Source organism: Abrus precatorius, unplaced genomic scaffold (assembly GCF_003935025.1).
Source record: "Abrus precatorius isolate BTA unplaced genomic scaffold, Abrus_2018 Scaffold8, whole genome shotgun sequence".
Classification (NCBI taxonomy): domain Eukaryota; kingdom Viridiplantae; phylum Streptophyta; class Magnoliopsida; order Fabales; family Fabaceae; genus Abrus; species Abrus precatorius.
Genome location: NW_020874428.1, coordinates 24,340,700 through 24,360,575, shown reverse-complemented (window position 1 = coordinate 24,360,575; position 19,876 = coordinate 24,340,700). Strand labels below are relative to the sequence as shown.

Here is a 19,876-nt window from a genome sequence, read left to right as displayed (position 1 = left end):
AGAATCGCCATCATATGATGGCACCTTGAGTGGAGCAGTAATAATTAACCATAACTTTCAGATTTAGGGAAAAACACTTTAAATTCTAATTCAAGTAGATATATAATTAATGCTTGTGGTCGTTTAATATGTTGTTCACCATTCGATGTATTTGACTTAGAGTATAGAAGAGGCATCAAATTATATTTCAGCTCTGGATCAGTGCACTGCCTGCATGTTGATTCTATTATCCATCAGGGCTAAGTGATTATGGTAATAGATAGCAACACACTACTGAACCTTCTGTGGACCATTGTGTAATTATTCTCTTACACGTTACAGAATATCTAATTATTAAGGTGGTTGATAATGAACAATTTTTGTTCGGTGTAGAATTGCATTATCTTTTTTTAGAGAATTAGACTCCATTCATTCAAACTAGTATAGGGTAGGTTCAAATAATTAAATCTGATTTGAGGACTTAAAGATTTAGCAAAACGTATATGAAAGATCAAATAAACGCTATCAACGGGTAGCAGCAATTCTCTAATGAAAAAACAGAGGATTTTTCTGATCATACAGCTCATACCATATTGACATTTCATTGCTAACAGTAAATAGCTGTTTTTCTACCCTCGAATTTAATGATAAATAGTAAATTTTTATTAAAAATTATAATATTTAATATTATTAATGCTTAAGATCTTGTAATGTTACGTAATTTCTAATAAAACTTAACTAAAGGTAGATTCTTATTGTGTATTCTCAGATACACGTTCGAATGAATAATACTAATACCTTTCACTCTGATAATGTACAGTGTGAAATGTCTCCATCCGTTATGCTTGAGTAGGTCAACACATTCATTTATTTCTTCCTGCTATTTAATGAGGATGGATGAATTGTTCAGCATCCAATACACAAGGCACTAACTTCATAAAGTTGGGTAGGAGGAGGGCATGGTGCAAAATTCAGGTCTTTCAACTACCTAACACATTGCAGCTGATTATAAGATGGGTTTATTTATTTTTGTAGTTTATTAGAAGAGAAAAAATATTGCCAATCAGATAATAATTCACGTGGCATGCATTGATTAATTATAGTGTACTTGATGTCATTCGATTCCTTAATCATGCAAAACTCTCGGTTAACCAAGATGAGGATTTGAGACCTTTCACACTAGCCCTGTCGGTGTTACTTAAATCGTGCTCAAATAATGAATGAAATTAGATACTACTTGCATATGACAATCACATAGATAAGTAAAAATGAACCCTCTTCATACTTTCACAAGAAAGCAAGTAAACACACTATATATCTACAAATTTCTCTTCTCATTCAAGGAATCATGGACCACGACATGTTTTCATTTATTACTGTGTTCCCCCGTAACCAAATTCCCTTGCCTCTCAACTGCTTCTGATCACCAATGATGATTTATAAAGGAACCACCCCTAAAACTAGTACGCCAGTCTTAGTCAATGATCCAGATTCTTCTAAAAATAATTCGTCAGCTACCCTTAATTACCTATTCAATTTTATAGTTTAATTATCAACCATATATATCAGGCATTAAATTTCGTCACAAATAAATTGATGCCCTTCAAAACAATCCCTATCATTAAGTTGAACGAACACCCCGGTCCCTCCTTGATTAAATCTAAAATTAAATTCCCATATGAAAAAAACCAATTCCATAGTAATTTAGAAGAACAAGCACCCTTTATTATATTTATATGTTTTAAATTCTAATAGTATCAAGTACGGGAAGCCATTAAACAATGATATGGTGTAGACATCAAACAAAAGAGAGTATATACTATATAGCTCCGTTTTCCGTTTAGGCATATTTTAGATCATAGACTTATCATTCCAAAATGCTCAATGATAGTGCTAATATCCATGTCTCCGTTGAGAAGTCCTTCAGAATACAGCAAGATGATGGATTCTTCTCAAGACTAATGGCAAAGGAGACTTCTATGGCCAACACTTCTTCAAGGGTCTACTATGGAGGGACTTCAATTGCTGTTCCTTTCATGTGGGAGGCACAACCAGGCACACCAAAGCACCCTTCTTCTGAGACCTCTCTTCCACCCCTCACACCCCCACCTTCTTATTATTCCAATTCTAAGTCCAATAACAAGAGAAGAAACTCCAAGGTTAATAATATATTTTCGTGTGTTTTGCCAAGGTTTTCAGGCTCAAGAAAGGGTCATCATGTGTCGCCAACATCATCTCGGTCGTCGTCGTCGTCATCAACCACATCATCATCATCATGGTCATTAGTATACCCAGCAGACTCATATTCCTTGAAAGACAAAGATCAAGGGAATCTCTCCTCTCTCACACACTCAACAACCCATCGTTCTTTTCTGAAACCTAAAGCTTCAAATGGATTTAGAGGATGCTATCCTTTTGGAAACATAAAGAATGCAATTGTAAGACATGGAGCTGTCTAATTTGTGTGTGAAGGTAACTTCGTTAGAAATTAATGTTTTGCATGGTTTACACCTTGAAGAAAATCATTCAAACTGTTTGTTGTATGGTTGGTGATTATGTGGGTTTAAATGTGTCGGAGTCTGACATAATAATTTCATATCTCACAATATTAATCATGATTATAACTATGTATATGCTTTAAATTAGACTCCCTTTTAGTATTATATATATACTTGAGTATAATCATATCTTCTAATTATTCAATTATACATCACGTCTACATATTCAAGTGAATAATGAATATTTTATACATGTCCCCAGGTTTCTAGCTAATTTATATGTTTCATATTTGTGCCTAATCGGAATCGTAACCCTATAAAGGTAATAATTAAAAATGAGTACACTTCGTCATTGAAAAAAAGAAGAGATGGGTTACACTTCTTTATTTTTAATATTAAAAAACTACAATAAAACACCACGTGTGACGCGAGATGAGTACAATTAGGCCGTAGCTAGATTAGTACAATGTAAATATGAGATAATTCTATTTAGGGTATATAAAGCGACAAAAATTAATTCGATTTAAGCTAACTAATACATTCCTTTAAAAATTATGTTCGCTAACTAATACATTCCTTTAAAAATTATGTTCATGCACATGCACATGCGTTAAGTTTGCTATACATTTGAACCTCTAGTATTATACAAGTTCTGTAAGCGCTGAGCTCGAATTAACCTATTTGCTTGAGTCATTCTTTACATGTTTAGAATAAAATAATCTGAAAAAACACAGTTACTAGTTAGATTCTGATGCATCAAATTTGAAGTGGTGTGCATAAAAAAAGAATAGATTTTATTAAATCCATAGCTTATATTATATAAGCGCTTCTATTATAAAGTTCAAAATTATTTCTTTAGTTATTAACTCTGTAATTTATTCTTTAAATGTACCATAAAGTGTGAATAGTTTCTGAAAGGATTGAGATTGAAGGCAGTTTGAGATACGGATAGAAGAAATATTTTGAATGGGTTCTGTAGTTTTCCAACTAGGCACTCACCATCTGGTTTCCTTCATCGTTGACACAAAGCACACGGCAAGCGCTTCCGGTAGTTGTTGGCATTTATTCTTGCATTAGTTTATACGTACTGATTATTATGAAATTTGGCATGCACTTCCACAAAATAGATTTTTGTTAAATTATCAAAAATATAATTTAAATGTTTCTTTATAAAGCAAAATTTATTAGATCGTGAGAGTATAATGGATACTTTCACCCTTTTTATACAGATATATTTTGCCTTTACAAGTGTCATCTCTGATCTCCGTGTATTGCACTAAAACTTCAAACAATTAATACGCAGGGTTCATCCACCGTTCAAGTCACACCTTTCTTTTTAATTTTTACTTCTGTCCACCTCAACATCCCGCTCTGTAGCTCATCTTCTCTGTCCACATTTGAAGAACTGAAAATAACATAATTTATTTGCTGTTATTCTTATATTTTCTCTAAATTCAGTTATGATAACGTGATATCCTATAAAGATTAATAGGTATTTACGTCTTTTTTAATAAATTATTAATTTTATTGTTTATTAATATAAAATTAATAATAAAAATTATTTTACATATTGAAATATTATAAAATATTTTGTTGATGAATAAGTTACCGTTAGATAATGGTAAGTCATTTTCTTTCACATAATATATATATATATATATATATATATATATATAATTTCTCTTATTATACTAAATTTATAAAGTAAAATTTATGATTACAAATTAAATATGTATCATAATTATTCTAAAAAACTTTAAAATAAATACACTCTTAATTTTAAATATTGTAACAAGAGATGTAAATAGGTTAGACTTTATATAAACAGGTAAAATTTTTTTAATAATTTTAAAACTCATATTTTTTATAAGTTTTTTTATTAAGCTTAATCTAATTTTTTTAAAAGTCTATTTTAGCCTATTAACTTTTTTAATAATCTACTTTATATTGAGACTTTTAAATAAAAAATTATTTTACTATTCTTAATTAGAAAAGACATTTTGTTAACATGAAAATAAAGAACAAAAAAAAAAAAACAAAAAATAGTTACACATAAAAATTATGGATGAGATAAATCAGTGTTAGACATAATTGTCTAATTGAGATTGTACAAATACAAATCAATATTATGCGTATACTATAGATTAAACAACATTAATGTAAAAAATTCTAGCAAACAACTCTCTTTCTCTTATAAAGTATGTGATAAGGACACTTTTCAATTTTAATGAAAACCTAATTTAAGATTTTATTTATTTAAAAATTTACTTTATTTAATATATTGTTATAAATTTTATGAGTTTTAAATAGACCACTCTATAAGTTTAATAAATTTTTTCTTAAGTTCAAGGCTGATCTATTTAATTAATCAAGTTAAAAAGTTTAAATTAGCCTATTGTTCATTTATTAACACTTTAACATTAAATTATTTTTTTATTAATATAGATAAATTTTAACAAAAAATAAATTATTAAATAAATATTTTGAGTTTGTGCTAATAATATTATATATTATACTAACAAATAATTTTATTAGCATATCATATTAATGTATACTATTAATATACACACGTCAGCATAGATTTTCAAATTTTTTATTAACAATTTACTTTTTGTTAAAAGAAAATATACTAAGGAATATTATTCTAATACTTGATAATTTTTTGTTTGTTAGTAAATCTCAACTTTTTTTTAGTGTAATAAATGATTTTTTTTCCAGCTCAAAAATGCGACTTCCACACTAAATTAATCAGGCATAAATAATTCACAAAATGCAATAAGAAAACTTACATTTGAAGAATAAATGCTAACTTGTCTCCTTTTCGTGCTTGTAAAGAAACGTTATTGGATCATTAGTGAAACATGGTCCCTTTATGTACAAATTGACATTTAATGAAACTATATCATGAATAACCTTCCGTGAAAGTGTTGCAAGTTCCAAATGAGTAAACTGCAACTAGAGCTCTGTGAAGAACTTCAACATTCTGTTTCTAAATCCACTTGCATGCAGATTTTAGTAATAAACTCCTACGAGATCAATTTGCACTCCTTTGCCACATGTCTTGTTGACCTTCTTTTAGCTTCACTTGTTGATAATGCTAAGCATAATATTTAATTTTTGTCTCATTCAACCAAGTTTCTATGCCATCATCCTGTCCCTCTAATTTATTTATTTTTGTTCAAAAATAAAATCAAACAAAGATCGTAGCAACGCTTCCCGTCAGGGCATCTCTTTGCCTTTAAAAGCTAAAGATAGAGGGATAACATCATGCTAGCTAGGCCTAATCTTATATTGTTCCACTAAGAAAATGAAGTCATAATGTTTTTTTTCCTTTGGTCATTTATCATGTATATAGGCTTAATTTAGATAAGCTTTTAAATAACTCAGAAAAAAATAATATATAAAAATTTTGTCATAAATTAAAAGAAAATTATATTCCTTAAGTTTTAAAGACATTAAATGATAAAATTTCTAAAAAAATCAAAAGCTTTTATTTAATTTTTTACTTTTTAAAATTTATCACAACTGTATTACAGTACTATTGTTCTCTGTCATAGTGCATGACTGTTTTCGGGCCGAATAGTACATGACTATTTATTAACTCAATAACAAAAGCTAAGAATTTGGGCTGAAAGAAGCCCAAATATTAGTAAAATTTGGATATAGGATTTAAAGTGATAGAAGCCATCATAAGATTGTTGAGCCCACCCAAATAAGTTTACTCCTCTCCTCATATGCACTATATTATACACCCCCCGTTTTTTTCTTTGGATAACCAAAATATCTAACATCTCAAGTTAATCCTTTTACAAAAATTAAAATCTCAAGTTGAAAACGAACATAATCCTCTTCCACCGGCCAGTGCCACTGCATATGCATCAGGAGAGTCAACAGTTACCTCACCTAAAGACCTTTTATTTCCTGGCTCATATAATTGCCCAATCATGTATATTATATTTATCCTTATATTTGGCTCATGGCACTATCCTCAACAACCAGCTTTAAATAGCTAGAAATTAGACCCAATAAGAACTTCAGATATCGTGATTTTAATTTATATTTAATAATTGATCATCGTGGACGAAAAGGGTCATTATAAAAACTACTAAAAAACTCGTACCCAAAAATAAAACTGAAACTGCAAAAGTTTCTCAACGAAACACATTTAAAAATAAGAACATAAATATAAAAAGAAAGCGACAAGTTGAGATGAAAAGACAAAAATAAAATAAAATAAAATTCAAATGGAATACAAAAATATGAAAAAATATATATAAATGGATAAAGTCACAAACGAACTTGTACATATCGAACTTATACATCAAACCAATTTAACCAATTCGTAAAGCCTTTTTCTTTTTTTTAAATCTTCAACATTTGCACTTGGAAGCAAGAATAATAACGACATTGGACATATTAGAAGCACACAACATTAAAAAAGACAGCAAAACAAATTTAAAAACTTAAGACATGGTTTATGGGATATACACGTATATCCATAAATTCATAAGTAGGAGTCTTAATTAATTAAATTAGTTCACCCTTCTGCAATTCTTTCTTATCTCTCCCTTTGAGCCAGTGAGGGGAGAGATGTCTCCCATCTTGATCATGGCGGTGGCAAAATCAGAGAAAAAGGAACTTGGGTTGGAGCTATAGCCACGCACTATGGAGTCAGTGGAGCCACCATTGAAGAGTTGTTGGTCAGAGTGAATGAGGCCCTTCTTCTCAATGAGGTTCTTGAAGTAGTGGTTGTCAAAGAATGTTGGAGTGGCGAGGTCAAGGGGTGCCAGGTTGTTGTCACCTGAACCTGAGGCTTTTGGGCACCTAGATTGTCTCATGCGAGCAAAGGTGCTATCTATGTTGCTCTCGTTGTAGATTCGGCCTCTGAAGTTTGTGCACCTTGCCTGTCCAATTGTGTGACCCCCTTTTGTGGAATAGTTTCACCCAATCAATGAAATGAAAATTATGACTTTGTTGTGTTAAGCTAAACAATTTATTTGACCTGGCTATTTTTAGTTTATTTCAAATTACTTGTTAATTTATAGTATTTTAATTTTATTAGAGATAATTTTGTCAATTAAATATTATAAAAAATTATGGTTAATTTTTTATTAATTATTTTTTTTAAGATGCGTAAAATGAGAAAGAAGAAGGATAAAGTAAAAGGGCCTCTAATTGATGTTATGTACCGGACAATGCGACCAAGTCTGTGGTGGAAAGTCCAAGAGCACTGAATTTTGAGATGAGTTGATTGAGGTTTGAAGAGGGTGCTGGGATGCCGTTGTTGGCAGCTGATTGGCTAGCTGTCCTGGAGTCTCTTCTTCCAAGCTTCACGTCCCATGTTGGCCCTCCAAGCTTATCAAATTGCACAAAATATATTCAAGTCACTACTTTGATCACACTTGTATATGTTTGTGATGTGTGTGGAGATTGGTTCATGAATATATATAACATATACATAGACAAGGTGCAAGATGAGAAAGTGTGAGAGGGACTTTAATCTTAATATAAACACACAACAAATTAGATCATCATTTTTTTTTGTCTTAAGACAACCCAAAAGCCACTAATCCAAGTTAAGGCATGTAGATTTAATTATTTAAGGAAATTAAACTCTTTTATTTTCATTCAGAACACTCGAACATGAGACTAACAAAGAAATGGCTTATTGACACTTAAATTAATAATAAAGAAAAGAGTTGAAGCAAACAATTTCGACATATATTGATATATGATTAACTGTGTGATGAATTTTCCGTGAATGAATTGCTTACGATGGCGACGGAGTCTCTGGCAGTGATGGCAAGGATGTCAGCACAGGAAACGACACCTGGGCACACTTTCTCCACCGCCAACTTAATTTTGTCAATCACTTCAAATCCACGAGCAGAGTTCTTGTTGGGACCTGCATTCTTTTCTCCAGTGAAGCTTGATGTGTCATCAAGTAGAACTGAACCATCACACCCCTGCAATGTTTATTTATTCTATCAAGCAAATATAGTCGTCTCTTTATATAAAGTTTTTTTAATGTGGGTCTAAAAATGCAGTATAAAAAATTAATGAATAATATTTTTTATTTTTTTTAATATTTAATACTATTAATATACTAAATTTAATAATAGATATAATGCAATTTTTGCTAAAAAATTATTGTACATAAATTCAAGTTATTAGAATTGCTGGTGATCAAGATGGAAACATAAATAGGTAGCTAAAAATAATATGAAGCTAAAAATTCATGTTATTTTTTCTAATTCGATATTTGAAAAAAAAAAAAAAACTACAGTCGTCCACAAATACCTTTTAGGTAATGTATTTGTATACTACATTTTTCATATTATTTAGATCACTGAATTAATAATGAAATTTTTTTTATTAACAAAATGTAAAAATTAATTAATGTATTTATAACTTGTTAATTACCCGCTTATGAGTAACGTAAATTTTGCCTGTCAAACAGTTTAGATATATACCTCATTATAATGTTAGAAACATGATATTGATTAATACTAAAAATATTCTGTAAAATTGTGGATGTGTGAATATCATATATAGATTCCATTAATCTCGGAATTTTTAGAGGAAATGAGACAGTGAAAATCAAATTTTACCATGGTGCAAATCATACTTCATAAATAATGTGTCTCGTCGTATATGTATTCTAAAAAGTATATTAAAAGAATATGTTACTAATACTTTTCAAATACTATATATATACACAATATATAGTAATTCTGTTTGTATGTCATGAATTAGTTAATTAGTAGATACATACATATGGAGGGAGTGTGTGAGAGAGAGAAAGAGAGAGAGAGATTACATTAACAAAGCAATCGTGGAAGAACAAACGAAGGAGAGAAGCACCCATTCGTGCCTCCTTTGATATGGCGGATTCCACTGTGCATTTCACAGTCTCAAAGAGTTTTGGGCAAGAGATGGAATAGAAGTTTGTGGAAAGTGTTGCATTGGCACTCCCCAACATGAGGACCAAAAGGGTAAAACTAATCATAAAGCTAGAACAAAACGAAGCCATAGCCAAAACCCTGTAAGTAATTATCTCTATGAGTGTATTTTGTGCTTTGTGCTTGAGATAGTTTAGTGTAAGTCACATATTTATAAGGCCACTGTCCCTAGTCCTTAATTGGCAACATTTAATTTGTCAACGTAAGATTAAATCTCAAGGTGCTTTGTCTCTCTGCTGTAACCTAACCTAACACGCAGTCATTGCTAAGTCATCAAAATGCATGCAATGTTTACTTCATTTTTTGTGATTTGATCAATCAATTCATAAATAACGAAGTGAACTGCTTCATTTTTCTTTGAACCAATGACTTACGCTGCCGGCTTGCCATGATTTGTCAAAATGTTGGCAAATAGTTAGTAAACTTTTTTTTCTTCTCTGGGTCCCATATATTACGCCATAATATAGATTTTGTCTAATAATAATTTAAATTATTAGTAAAATATTTTAAAGACTTACTAACAAATAGCAAATGCTACAGTGATACGTATTACGAATATAGTTATTTATTATGATAATATTCATATATTAGTACAAATTGAAAGTATATAGCCTAATAATTCTAATTTTATTAGAGAAAATTTATTCTAACAAAAGCTAACCCAATATTAAAGAGTTAGTAAATGATAACTTTGTTTATAGTAGTGGCACCCTATCATTCATATATATATATATATATATATATATATATATATATATTTATTTATTTATTTATAAGCACAAAAAAATCTATTGATATTGAGTACAAGGGTTACTCATCCCAAAATAGACTCATTATAAAGTATCTATGTAATAATTTTTAGGAAAAAAACAATTTGAAACTTTCCAATGATTCTAAATACCATGTATTATTAGAGAAATAACTTGTTGAAGAGAGTGTTGTAATTGTGAGTCATGCTTTGTGTTTAATGTTCTCTACTACTAAATTTGGATCCACACTAGCTTGTGAAAAAATGATTGCATTCCTATACTTCCAAATACCTCACAAGGCCATCATGTATACCACAAAAATAGCTTTTCACATTTTATTAACGTAGCTACATATAGAAAATCTAGCATTTGCATGTTCAAAGAATAAGTTTCTAGAGGTAGTAAGTAAAATAAAAAGTATAATTATTGTCACACATGAACCGCAAATGGACATAAGAAAAAGAGGTGGCACCCTATCATATAATTTGGTGTTAATTTTAAAAAAAATAATTTTGTTAACTTTAATCTTTAAAGTTAAGTGTAAACATAAAAAAGTAATTTTTTTATTAAAAATATATAACTTAATAATCTTTTTTTTTAATGTGATAAATAATTTTTTAATAAATGTTTAATACTTTAAATTATTTATCCTCGACCTTAAAATCTAAAGTTAATCCTTTTTAAAAAAATTATATCTTTTAAAAAGTTTGTTTACACCGGCATATCCTGTTTAAAAAGTTTTAATTACTATCATGCATGATACTCAACCAATAATAATTATGATTATAGTACTTAAGATTTTTCTGCAAAGATACATTAAACACAAACTATAAATTCTAAGTAACAATAAACCCAAACCATTGAAGCAAGAATTATAAGTAATAAAGGGATACGAAGAGAAATCAATAAGAGATTTGTAAATATCAATAACGAGTCGAATATATGGAGTATCGTGCATAGAGATGAATTTACAAAAATAAATTACGCAGCAAATTAAAAGTTCCATCACTGTCTTAAAATAAAATATATCAAAACACTTGAATATGATAGAGATGGAGAAGGAGAAGGAAGTGGGTGATATGGTCAAAGTTAACGAGGGTTGAGTTGTCATCAAGGAGAACGGTAAGAAACGGTGGATTTTTTTGTTTCTTTCTTCCTCCTGCCTTCAGATTCTCGGAGTTGTTGAAGTACAGCAAACTGTGGTTTTCTCTGCCACTATTTTTTGTTTGTTTGTTTGAACAAGTCTACTAGATAAGCGTAATTCAAGTGCAATTCGTACCTGATCTAGTTAGTCAAAAAAGTTAAATATTTTTACTATCATCAGAAAAAGCTAGCCCCATAAAGTAGAAAACAGCTACAATAAATGTATTAGTAAATAAGTTAACTCATGATTAGCTGGCAAATACCAAGTTTTGCAAGTTTTGAAAATGAATCAAGAGAGAAAACGGAGACAGTCCTCAGTCCTAAAAGAAAATAATTAAGTTTATAATTTATTGATTATGTTACTGCTCATGTTTTTAAGAGACAGACGTTACGAATAACATATAAATCTAATGAAAGTTACATTTAATATTTTTAATTAACGAATAGTGGACTTCCATTCTCTCTCGTACGGTAGTGTCTGTTGTTCCAAATTAAAGAAAAGTGGCATGCTGGCCATGAGAAATGTGTCCTTTGGGAAAGTAGGAAGAGGGTTTAGAGGCTTTGAATTTTTTGTTATGACCAAATATGATAGGCTTTTCATCGTCTTTTGATCATTAGAAAGTGAAAGCCGTGCTAGAAAATCTACTCATTTTAGAATATTTGAAGTTTGACCGAGTGTAACGAATCTCTCATACCCTCACCCTGTTTTTTTTATTAGGTTAATGAAGCCCTTAATCATAACCTCATTGCTAAAGCTTAACTAATACCATTTACTAAGGAGATCCAGTTGTCGAGTGGTTTGACATAACTACACTTGCTGTTTTTCACTACTATATGTCCTGCACAATCTTTGTGTCCACGAGGCTAGAAAGGCTAGAAACTCGGTTAAAATATAAGTTGTATTAGTACATTGTTTACTTTAAATGTAAAATGGATTTATTTAACCCTTGAATGGTAATTACTGCGAGATCAATGTTAAATTAAATTTTAATTACATTTATGAGCAAGTGGGTAAAACTTCTACTGTCATAGGATGGTTTTGGTAAAGTGAGACATTCGTAATTTTGATTAAGCTTAAATAAATTTCCAGTTCCTCAAAATTCACGTTGTTCTTGCTTAACCCTTTATTTTATTTTCTTTAAAACAAATCTCTTAAAAAATCCATATTTATAAAGTAATCTATTAATGATTCATTAATTTTTTTTTATTTGTTTATGTACATTTACTTTGACAATATTTGACACATATAATGTAATACAATTAAGGTAAAGGATACTTTTATTATATCTTTAAATTTTTATTTTAAAAATTTAACTCTAAAACTTAAAATTTCACTAAGAAATATGAAATATATATGACATTATTAATAACATATTTAATTAATGTTATATCTCAATTAAATTATAGAGTCAACTTAAATATTATATAATCAAGTAAATAACAAAATAGTTTAATAAATTACTAAGAGAAATCAAATAAAAAATATTTGAGGGCTAAATTAGAAAAAAAATTAAAAATTAATTTCTTTAACAATATCTTCCCATACCATAAACAAATGAATTCCGATCCGAGAAAGATTCTACATGGATCAATTTACAATCTAATGGAGAATATAGCACTCTAATGCAGACAAGGCCTTTTCAATTCAATATGAGAGGATTGCGATTTATTTTCTTTCAATATTAATCTAATTTGATTAGTTTTACCTAATTGTCTGCTCAAGATGCAAAGGATCTCATCTTTTTGGTTGGGTTCACATTGCTATTGTTTGAATCGTCAAAGTTGGAGCTATGATCCCGCTGTGTACGCTTGTGAAGAGAAAAGAAAGTCATAAAGAGATATGTAATTCTTACCCTTTCTAGATGAATAGCTACATAATTGAAAATTCATTTTTCTTACACCGTTTTCTTGTTTTGCTTTATCTTTTTCTGCGTTGACGATGAATTAGGATAATCTCACTGATTCAAGTAGTATAGATGCTTCCCAACTTAAAGTCACCTCACTGATTTATATTTCGTTAATACAAAATGATTAATTTCACTTACAGCTAGAGATTTATCCGATATATCAATCATTACTGATGGAAAATTATTCAAATGATTATAGAAGCTAAGATTTGAATTTGTTTTCAATCCTAAAAAGCATGAATTGAATATTTCCGAAATTATTATTATTATTATTTTCGTTTTGTATCTGTTCATGTAAGGTCACACAGAACACATTTAAAAAATATTATTAGTATTCTTTCTGTATTAATATATGTATCTTTTTAATATATCATACCTCTATACTAAAATTATTGACTTTGTTTCTGCTTTATTCCTTATTATCAAAAGATATTTTCAATTAATAAAAATTGTATTTATATTTCGTAAAAACACAAGTTTAAATTTATATTTTCTTTATTCATCTTTAACTATCGTTGTGATCTTCAACTTCCTATTCAACTCTCAATTGCTCTAATATATCTGAGTGAATTTAATGGCTATAATCTTCATTGCAATGCACTTTGTTCATAGCATTTTCTAATTCAATAGATCTCTTAATACATTTTTTTATGTTATTCTCATTCTCATTTAATTAAGGTGTTAACTTAATTCAAACTCATCCATCTACTTTCTTTGTCCCCCACTTGATGCATAGTAGTGTCAAAGATACTTAATACGTGAATTTTCAAATGAACTAAAAGATGAAAATGAAAGATGGAATAATTGGAAGATCAGTTTGAGAATTGAATGATGGGTTATGCTAATAGTTAATTTGAAAATTAGGAAGTGAAATAGATGAAGGATCTAATCTAATTAAAAGTATACCCATTAGGCAACTAAAGATAAATATACTCATAAATATTTTTTCCTCTCCCCTTTACATCATTTATCTTAACTTCTTCCGGAACGTCAATTTTAAGTTTTAGAAGTTTTATTTAACCCAAAAAAAGTTTTAGAAGTTTTAGCACGTCTCATCGCTAAGTTACCGGTTTGGTAGTGGGATAATCCTGAACTTCCACTTAAAAAATATTAATTATATCTAAGATAGATAATGGCTTGTGCAGCAACACATGATAATATTAATTATATCTAAACTTAACCCTTTTTTTGAGTTTGGGCTCATAATAGGCTTGTAACTAAAAATATTGTGATGGCCTTAAATTAACGTCAAGGTTATGCATCGAAGCCCATAAGAAATCCTAAGCGCCAGATCGTAATTTGCACATTGGTATGCGGGTAATTTCTTTTGATCCTATCTTTTCAAAATTTATTTTTTAAAATTAATTAATGTCTTAAAAGTCTATCTTTGGATGATAAAAAAAAAAAGGTCAGTGTAATTAAAAAAAAACAGAGAGTAAAAGAAATTAACTGGTATGGAAACAGATAGACACTACACTGATGTGCAATTGGGAATGGTTATTATTCCTATAAATCTCTAAGGTTATGTTTCCAAGTTCAATTTAGGGAAGAAGGAACAGGAAAGAATTTTTAAAAATTCGTTGTTTTTAGAGTTCTTAAAAATAAGGAGTAGAAGTTTGAAGATTTTTAATTGTCTTTCAAAACTCCTGTCAATTATATTTTGAGTGTTTTTCAGAAATTTTTAGCATTCAAATAAGGAAGCTAGTCTCCCTTCCTTCCTCCATCTCTCATTTACCTCTCAAATTTTTTTTTCTTCAAAATTTCAAATAAAGTTTAAGTTTTTACATGCAAAATAATATATGAAAATTATACTATGTTTAGGATATTTTAAAATGGTTAAACATAATAAACTTTGGATCCATAACAAAAGAAAAAAAAACTTTAGGCATGAAAAAAATTACTTTCGTAAGGTGGAACCAACAAATTAAATTTCAGATTATGTATCATCACCAAATTGTGTGAAATTAAATATTCATAAGTGCGGAAAGGAGAATGGAATTGGATTAGATACAATCTTTAAAAATGATAAAAGATAAGTGTTAGCTGCAGCCGCAAAAAAGTTGGATGACTATGAAAAAATTCACATTGCTGAAGCACTATGACTCAGGTGGGCCCTAACACTAGCTGCAGACATTGGTTTTGGGACATTAGAAATTGAGACTGATAATGTACTATTCGCCCAAACTCTGTATAAACAGAACAGTCTAATAATGAAAGTTATGAGCAATGTTATAGACCATTTAACAAAGTTAGCTTTTTTGTATGCTGATTCTATTTAACTAAAAGAGACGCCTCCTTATTTTGAAGCAAATATAGAGTTGTGCCTAATTTTCTTAATAATAATTTGCCTCTTTATAAAGAAAACATCAAGGTAGGTTAAAATAGTAAGGCATATCTTACAATATATCTAAAATGCATTTGTAGAAAAAGGAAATGAATAGAGTGTACAAGATATCATTATTGGTGTGGAGTATTTAATTATTTATAGTTAGTGTCACTGTCAAGGTGAATGGATAATGCAGTGCATTAGTCAAAGTAGGTTCCTTGGCAGAACGGGCCTATGACCCAACGCTGTTTCGGCCTTTTAGTGATTCATAATGCAATGTTATATTAGGAATCCATACACAATGCAAGGACCATGCACGCAAGTTACGCATTGCTACTGAAGTTTTTAGAACCGACTACAGATACTTGTTAGTCTGTGAACACTAAAATTTAATTTAAAAGTTTTGATTTTAAAAAAATCTAAAATTTAATATTATTAAAAAGAGAATAGAAATAAAAATTTTTAAAGAAATTTTTTTTATCTTAATAAAATAAAAAAAATTTAGAGTTAATTTTTAAAAATAAAATAAAATTTTATAAATAATCAAACTCTTAAACTAATATTATTTTATATATAAAAAAAAATTCAGAATTTTTGACATTTTGTAAAAATTCTAGCAATAAAAGAGAAAAAGAACCATAGAGAGATGAGACATTAAAGGGGGTTGAAAATTTTGTTTGATGATATTTTAAACCTAGAGAGAAAGATGTTGAAGGAAGATAAAAGTGAAAAGAAAAGTAAAAAAAATTTCAAAAACATGTAAGTTTCATCATGCATTTTATACATTTTTTCTTCTTTATGTATATTAATATTTTGAATGAACATTTCATATATCAATTAATCTCAAATGGCAAAAAAAGAAAAAATTTCCACCATTCTTTATCTTTTTATTTTTTTCAAATCACACTACCTTCAACCACCAAAAAATCTATCTTTTTTTTTATCATTCATTTTTTTCCATAATTCAGAAGATGATTGATCTCTTTATTTTTCTGTCTTATTTTTACTGTTAAAGTCCGGAGTCTGACTGTCCTTTTTATTTTCTTTTGTAATTTAGAATTTGATTGACTTTCTTTACTTTTTTTATCCAAGTCTCTTTACATTTTGTCAAAGCCCAGAACCTGACAGACACATTTCACTTTTCTCTTAAAGCTCGAAACTTGACTAGCACATTTTACTTTTTTTTCAAAACCCAAAACTTGACTGGCACATTTTACTTCTTTGTCACTTCTCTGTCAAAGCTCAAAACCTGACTGGTACTTTCACTTTTCTCTCAAAGCCCAACACTTGATTGGCAAATTTCACATTTCTGTCAAAGCTGAAAACCTGACTGACATATTTCACTTCTTTGTCAAAGCTCAGAACTTGACTGTCACATTTCACTTTTCTCTTAAAAACCCAGCACCTGACTAGCATGTTTCACTATTCTGTCAAAGCCCAGAACCTAACACATCTCATTTCTCTGTCAAAGCCTAGGACGTGGCTGGTTCCCTTTACTTTATTGTCAAAAGTTCATAACCTGATTTACTTCACATGCAACTTTTATTTTAAGCTTAAGCCCATTATTTGCCTTGCAACCTTGGTTCTTAGTCAAAGCTTAATGTTGTCTCATGATTCTTGTTATTATTTGTTAAACACAAACTATCACAAATCATGGTTTCTCTAATAGCTTCTCATGTTGTCTTTTTCTTTTTATGTATCTTATCATTTTTAAACCAAAATTGGTTCACTTCTTTATTCAATTTTTATCACTCTAATATGAGACTTGTTCATACATATTATTTGATAAAAATTGAGTAAAGAGATGCAACTATAAACACTAAAATTCTGATTTAAAATTTTTTATTTTAAAAAAATCTGAATTTTAATATTACAAAAGGAAAATAGAAATAAACAATTTTAAGGAAAAAATAAAAATTTGTCTTAATAAAATAGAAAAAATTTAGAATTAATTTTTAAAAGAAAAATAAAATATTACAAATAATCAAACTCTTAAACCAATGCTACTTTATACATAAAAAAAGAAAAATTCACAATTTTTGACATTTTATGAAAATCCTAGCAATAAGAGGGAAAAAGAACCATGGAGAGAGGAGGCATCAAAGGAGGCTAAAAATTTGGTTTGAGGGAAGATATTTTAAACCTAGAGAGAAAGAGGTTGAAGGAGGATAGAAGTAAAAAGAAAAGCAAGAAAAAAATTTCAAAAACATGTAAGTTTCATCATGTCTTTTATACATTTTTTCTTCTTAATGTATATTAATATTTTGAATAATCATTTCATATATCAAATTAATTCCAAATAGCAAAAAAAAAAATAAATCTCCACCATTTTTTATCTTTTTGTTTTTTCTAAACCACACCACCTTCAACTATCCAAAAATTCACTCTTTTTTTTTCATTCATTTTTTTTCCCACACCACCACTTTAAGCATCAAGACCTACCATCTCTCCACTCATTTTTCCATCCATCAACATTCTCAAATACAAAAGTTGCCATAGAAGCTCCGTCTTTACCCTTCCTCCTTTCTCTCCCTTTTTCTCACACTAACTTCTATCACCCAAAAACATGGTCTCCATTAACCTTACTTCTACACTTTCATACTTTCATGACTTTCCTTCTTTTCTTAGAGAAAATCACACTCCTAACCTTAAAATCATTCCTCCGTCAAATCTAAAAATTTTAAATTTTGGACTTTTTTACCTTTTTTTTATTTTTTTCTTTTTTGAGTACGGATTTTTTTTTCTCTTTTGATTTTTTATTTAATTAATTCAATATATATTTTCCATTTTTATTTATTTATTTATCATTATTATTAATTTATGAATATTATTATTTATTATTATGATGATTATTAATTTATTTAATGAATGAGTCTTATTATTATTTTATTTTATTTTTATAATTTTATCATATATTATCTTTAATTAATTAGTTAACCACCTTAATAATAAATCAAGATATATTTTTCTTCTAATTACCAACTTAAGAATCAATTAACTAATTTAAATCTAAATTATTTTATTAACAAAAATAATTTATAATTCTAATGTGTAGCGACTATACCTTTATGCGTTATAAATTGTCAAAAACATATGTGTACCAACATTACTTTAGGTTTTATATAATATAAATATATCAAATGAATTTTTTTATCTTTTTATTAAATAAGTATCTTCTTTAATCAATCTAAATAAATCTATTTTTTTATTAAAATAAAATTAATTTCATATTTTAAAATTTCTTAAGTCATACTTCTAATTTTGATAAATTAAATAATTAAATATTTTTTTACTTATTTATACAAATTTTTATAATATCGATGTGTAATTTACATTATTTTTAATTATCCAATAAATTATGAGGGATTTATGTATAACTTACACTATTTTAAGTTTTTTTTTAATATGAATATTCAAATTCAAACTTTTTCTCATTTACAAACTATAATATTTTTTTTATTATTATTAAAAAAATTTAACAATTTGTAATATAGTTGTGTGATTTTCTTTTACCTTCTATATTGTTTCTTATAGGATACATTTATAATCGTGTTATCTTGTATCCTAAACATTATAATTTTATGAAAATAATTTAATTTTAAAAATAAATTTTCTTTTACTACACTTAATTTTAATCAAACCAACTTCATAATTTTTAGAAAGACCCGGACTCGTCAAGTCAAAATAATTTTTAAAATAATTTTTTTAAAGATAATGAGTTATCATTTTAATAAATAATTTTTTCTTCTTCTAAAATAAAAATAATTAATGGTTAGAGATTAAATAAATATTTTTCAAAATTAAAATAAATTTACATAATTAATTTTAGATAATCATTTTTAAATGAATGTTGTAAGGTGTTAATACCTTCTTTACACGTAAATGACTCCCAAATAGGGATGACAATAGGTAGAGTACTATAGTACCAATCCTTATACCCGCGTTTTAAAAAAATACCTATACCCAGCCCATACCTGCGTGAGTATGAACATTAATCCTCGTACCCGTACCTTTTAGGTATCCGCATACCCATCTTATACCCATTACCGGCGCTTGTTTGAGAAAAAAATATTCATAAAGAAAAATATATTTATATAATTTCACATAAGTAGCGTAATAATATAAAAATTTAATATGTAGTTGTCGAATAAGGTACAAATATAGATAAAAAATAAATATTCAAATATCACAAGTGTTAAATGTATCTTAATATAATAATTTTTTAAACTAAAATTCTTAGAAATAATAAGCGAAACTAAACACACAAGTTATTTGTCGACGATGACCCTATCTGGTGTAAGATTCAATTGAT

At 28.4% G+C, this 19,876-nt stretch overlaps 2 protein-coding genes across 4 annotated transcripts; one reads left to right on the top strand and one right to left on the bottom strand.

Annotated features, from left to right (window-relative positions):
- Window positions 1-1,821: 1,821 nt before the first annotated feature.
- On the top strand, window positions 1,822-2,438 carry LOC113874503. The gene has a single exon (XM_027512725.1). It carries the CDS (start codon window positions 1,857-1,859, stop codon window positions 2,436-2,438), a length of 582 nt encoding a protein of 193 aa, XP_027368526.1. The 5' UTR covers window positions 1,822-1,856.
- A 4,571-nt stretch (window positions 2,439-7,009) lies between these two features.
- Window positions 7,010-17,996, bottom strand: LOC113845944 (peroxidase P7-like). Of its 3 annotated transcripts, none has more exons than XM_027473684.1 (5): window positions 17,980-17,996; window positions 9,298-9,478; window positions 8,252-8,443; window positions 7,667-7,832; window positions 7,010-7,401 (listed from the first exon to the last, which is right to left on the bottom strand). In XM_027473684.1, exons 1-5 carry the CDS (start codon window positions 17,994-17,996, stop codon window positions 7,010-7,012), a joined length of 948 nt encoding a protein of 315 aa, XP_027329485.1. The 3 variants fall into 3 exon arrangements, with proteins under 3 accessions (XP_027329485.1, XP_027329484.1, XP_027329483.1); XM_027473683.1 differs by lacking the exon at window positions 17,980-17,996 and adding an exon at window positions 15,323-15,372; XM_027473682.1 differs by lacking the exon at window positions 17,980-17,996 and having other exon boundaries at window positions 9,298-9,555.
- Window positions 17,997-19,876: the final 1,880 nt, after the last annotated feature.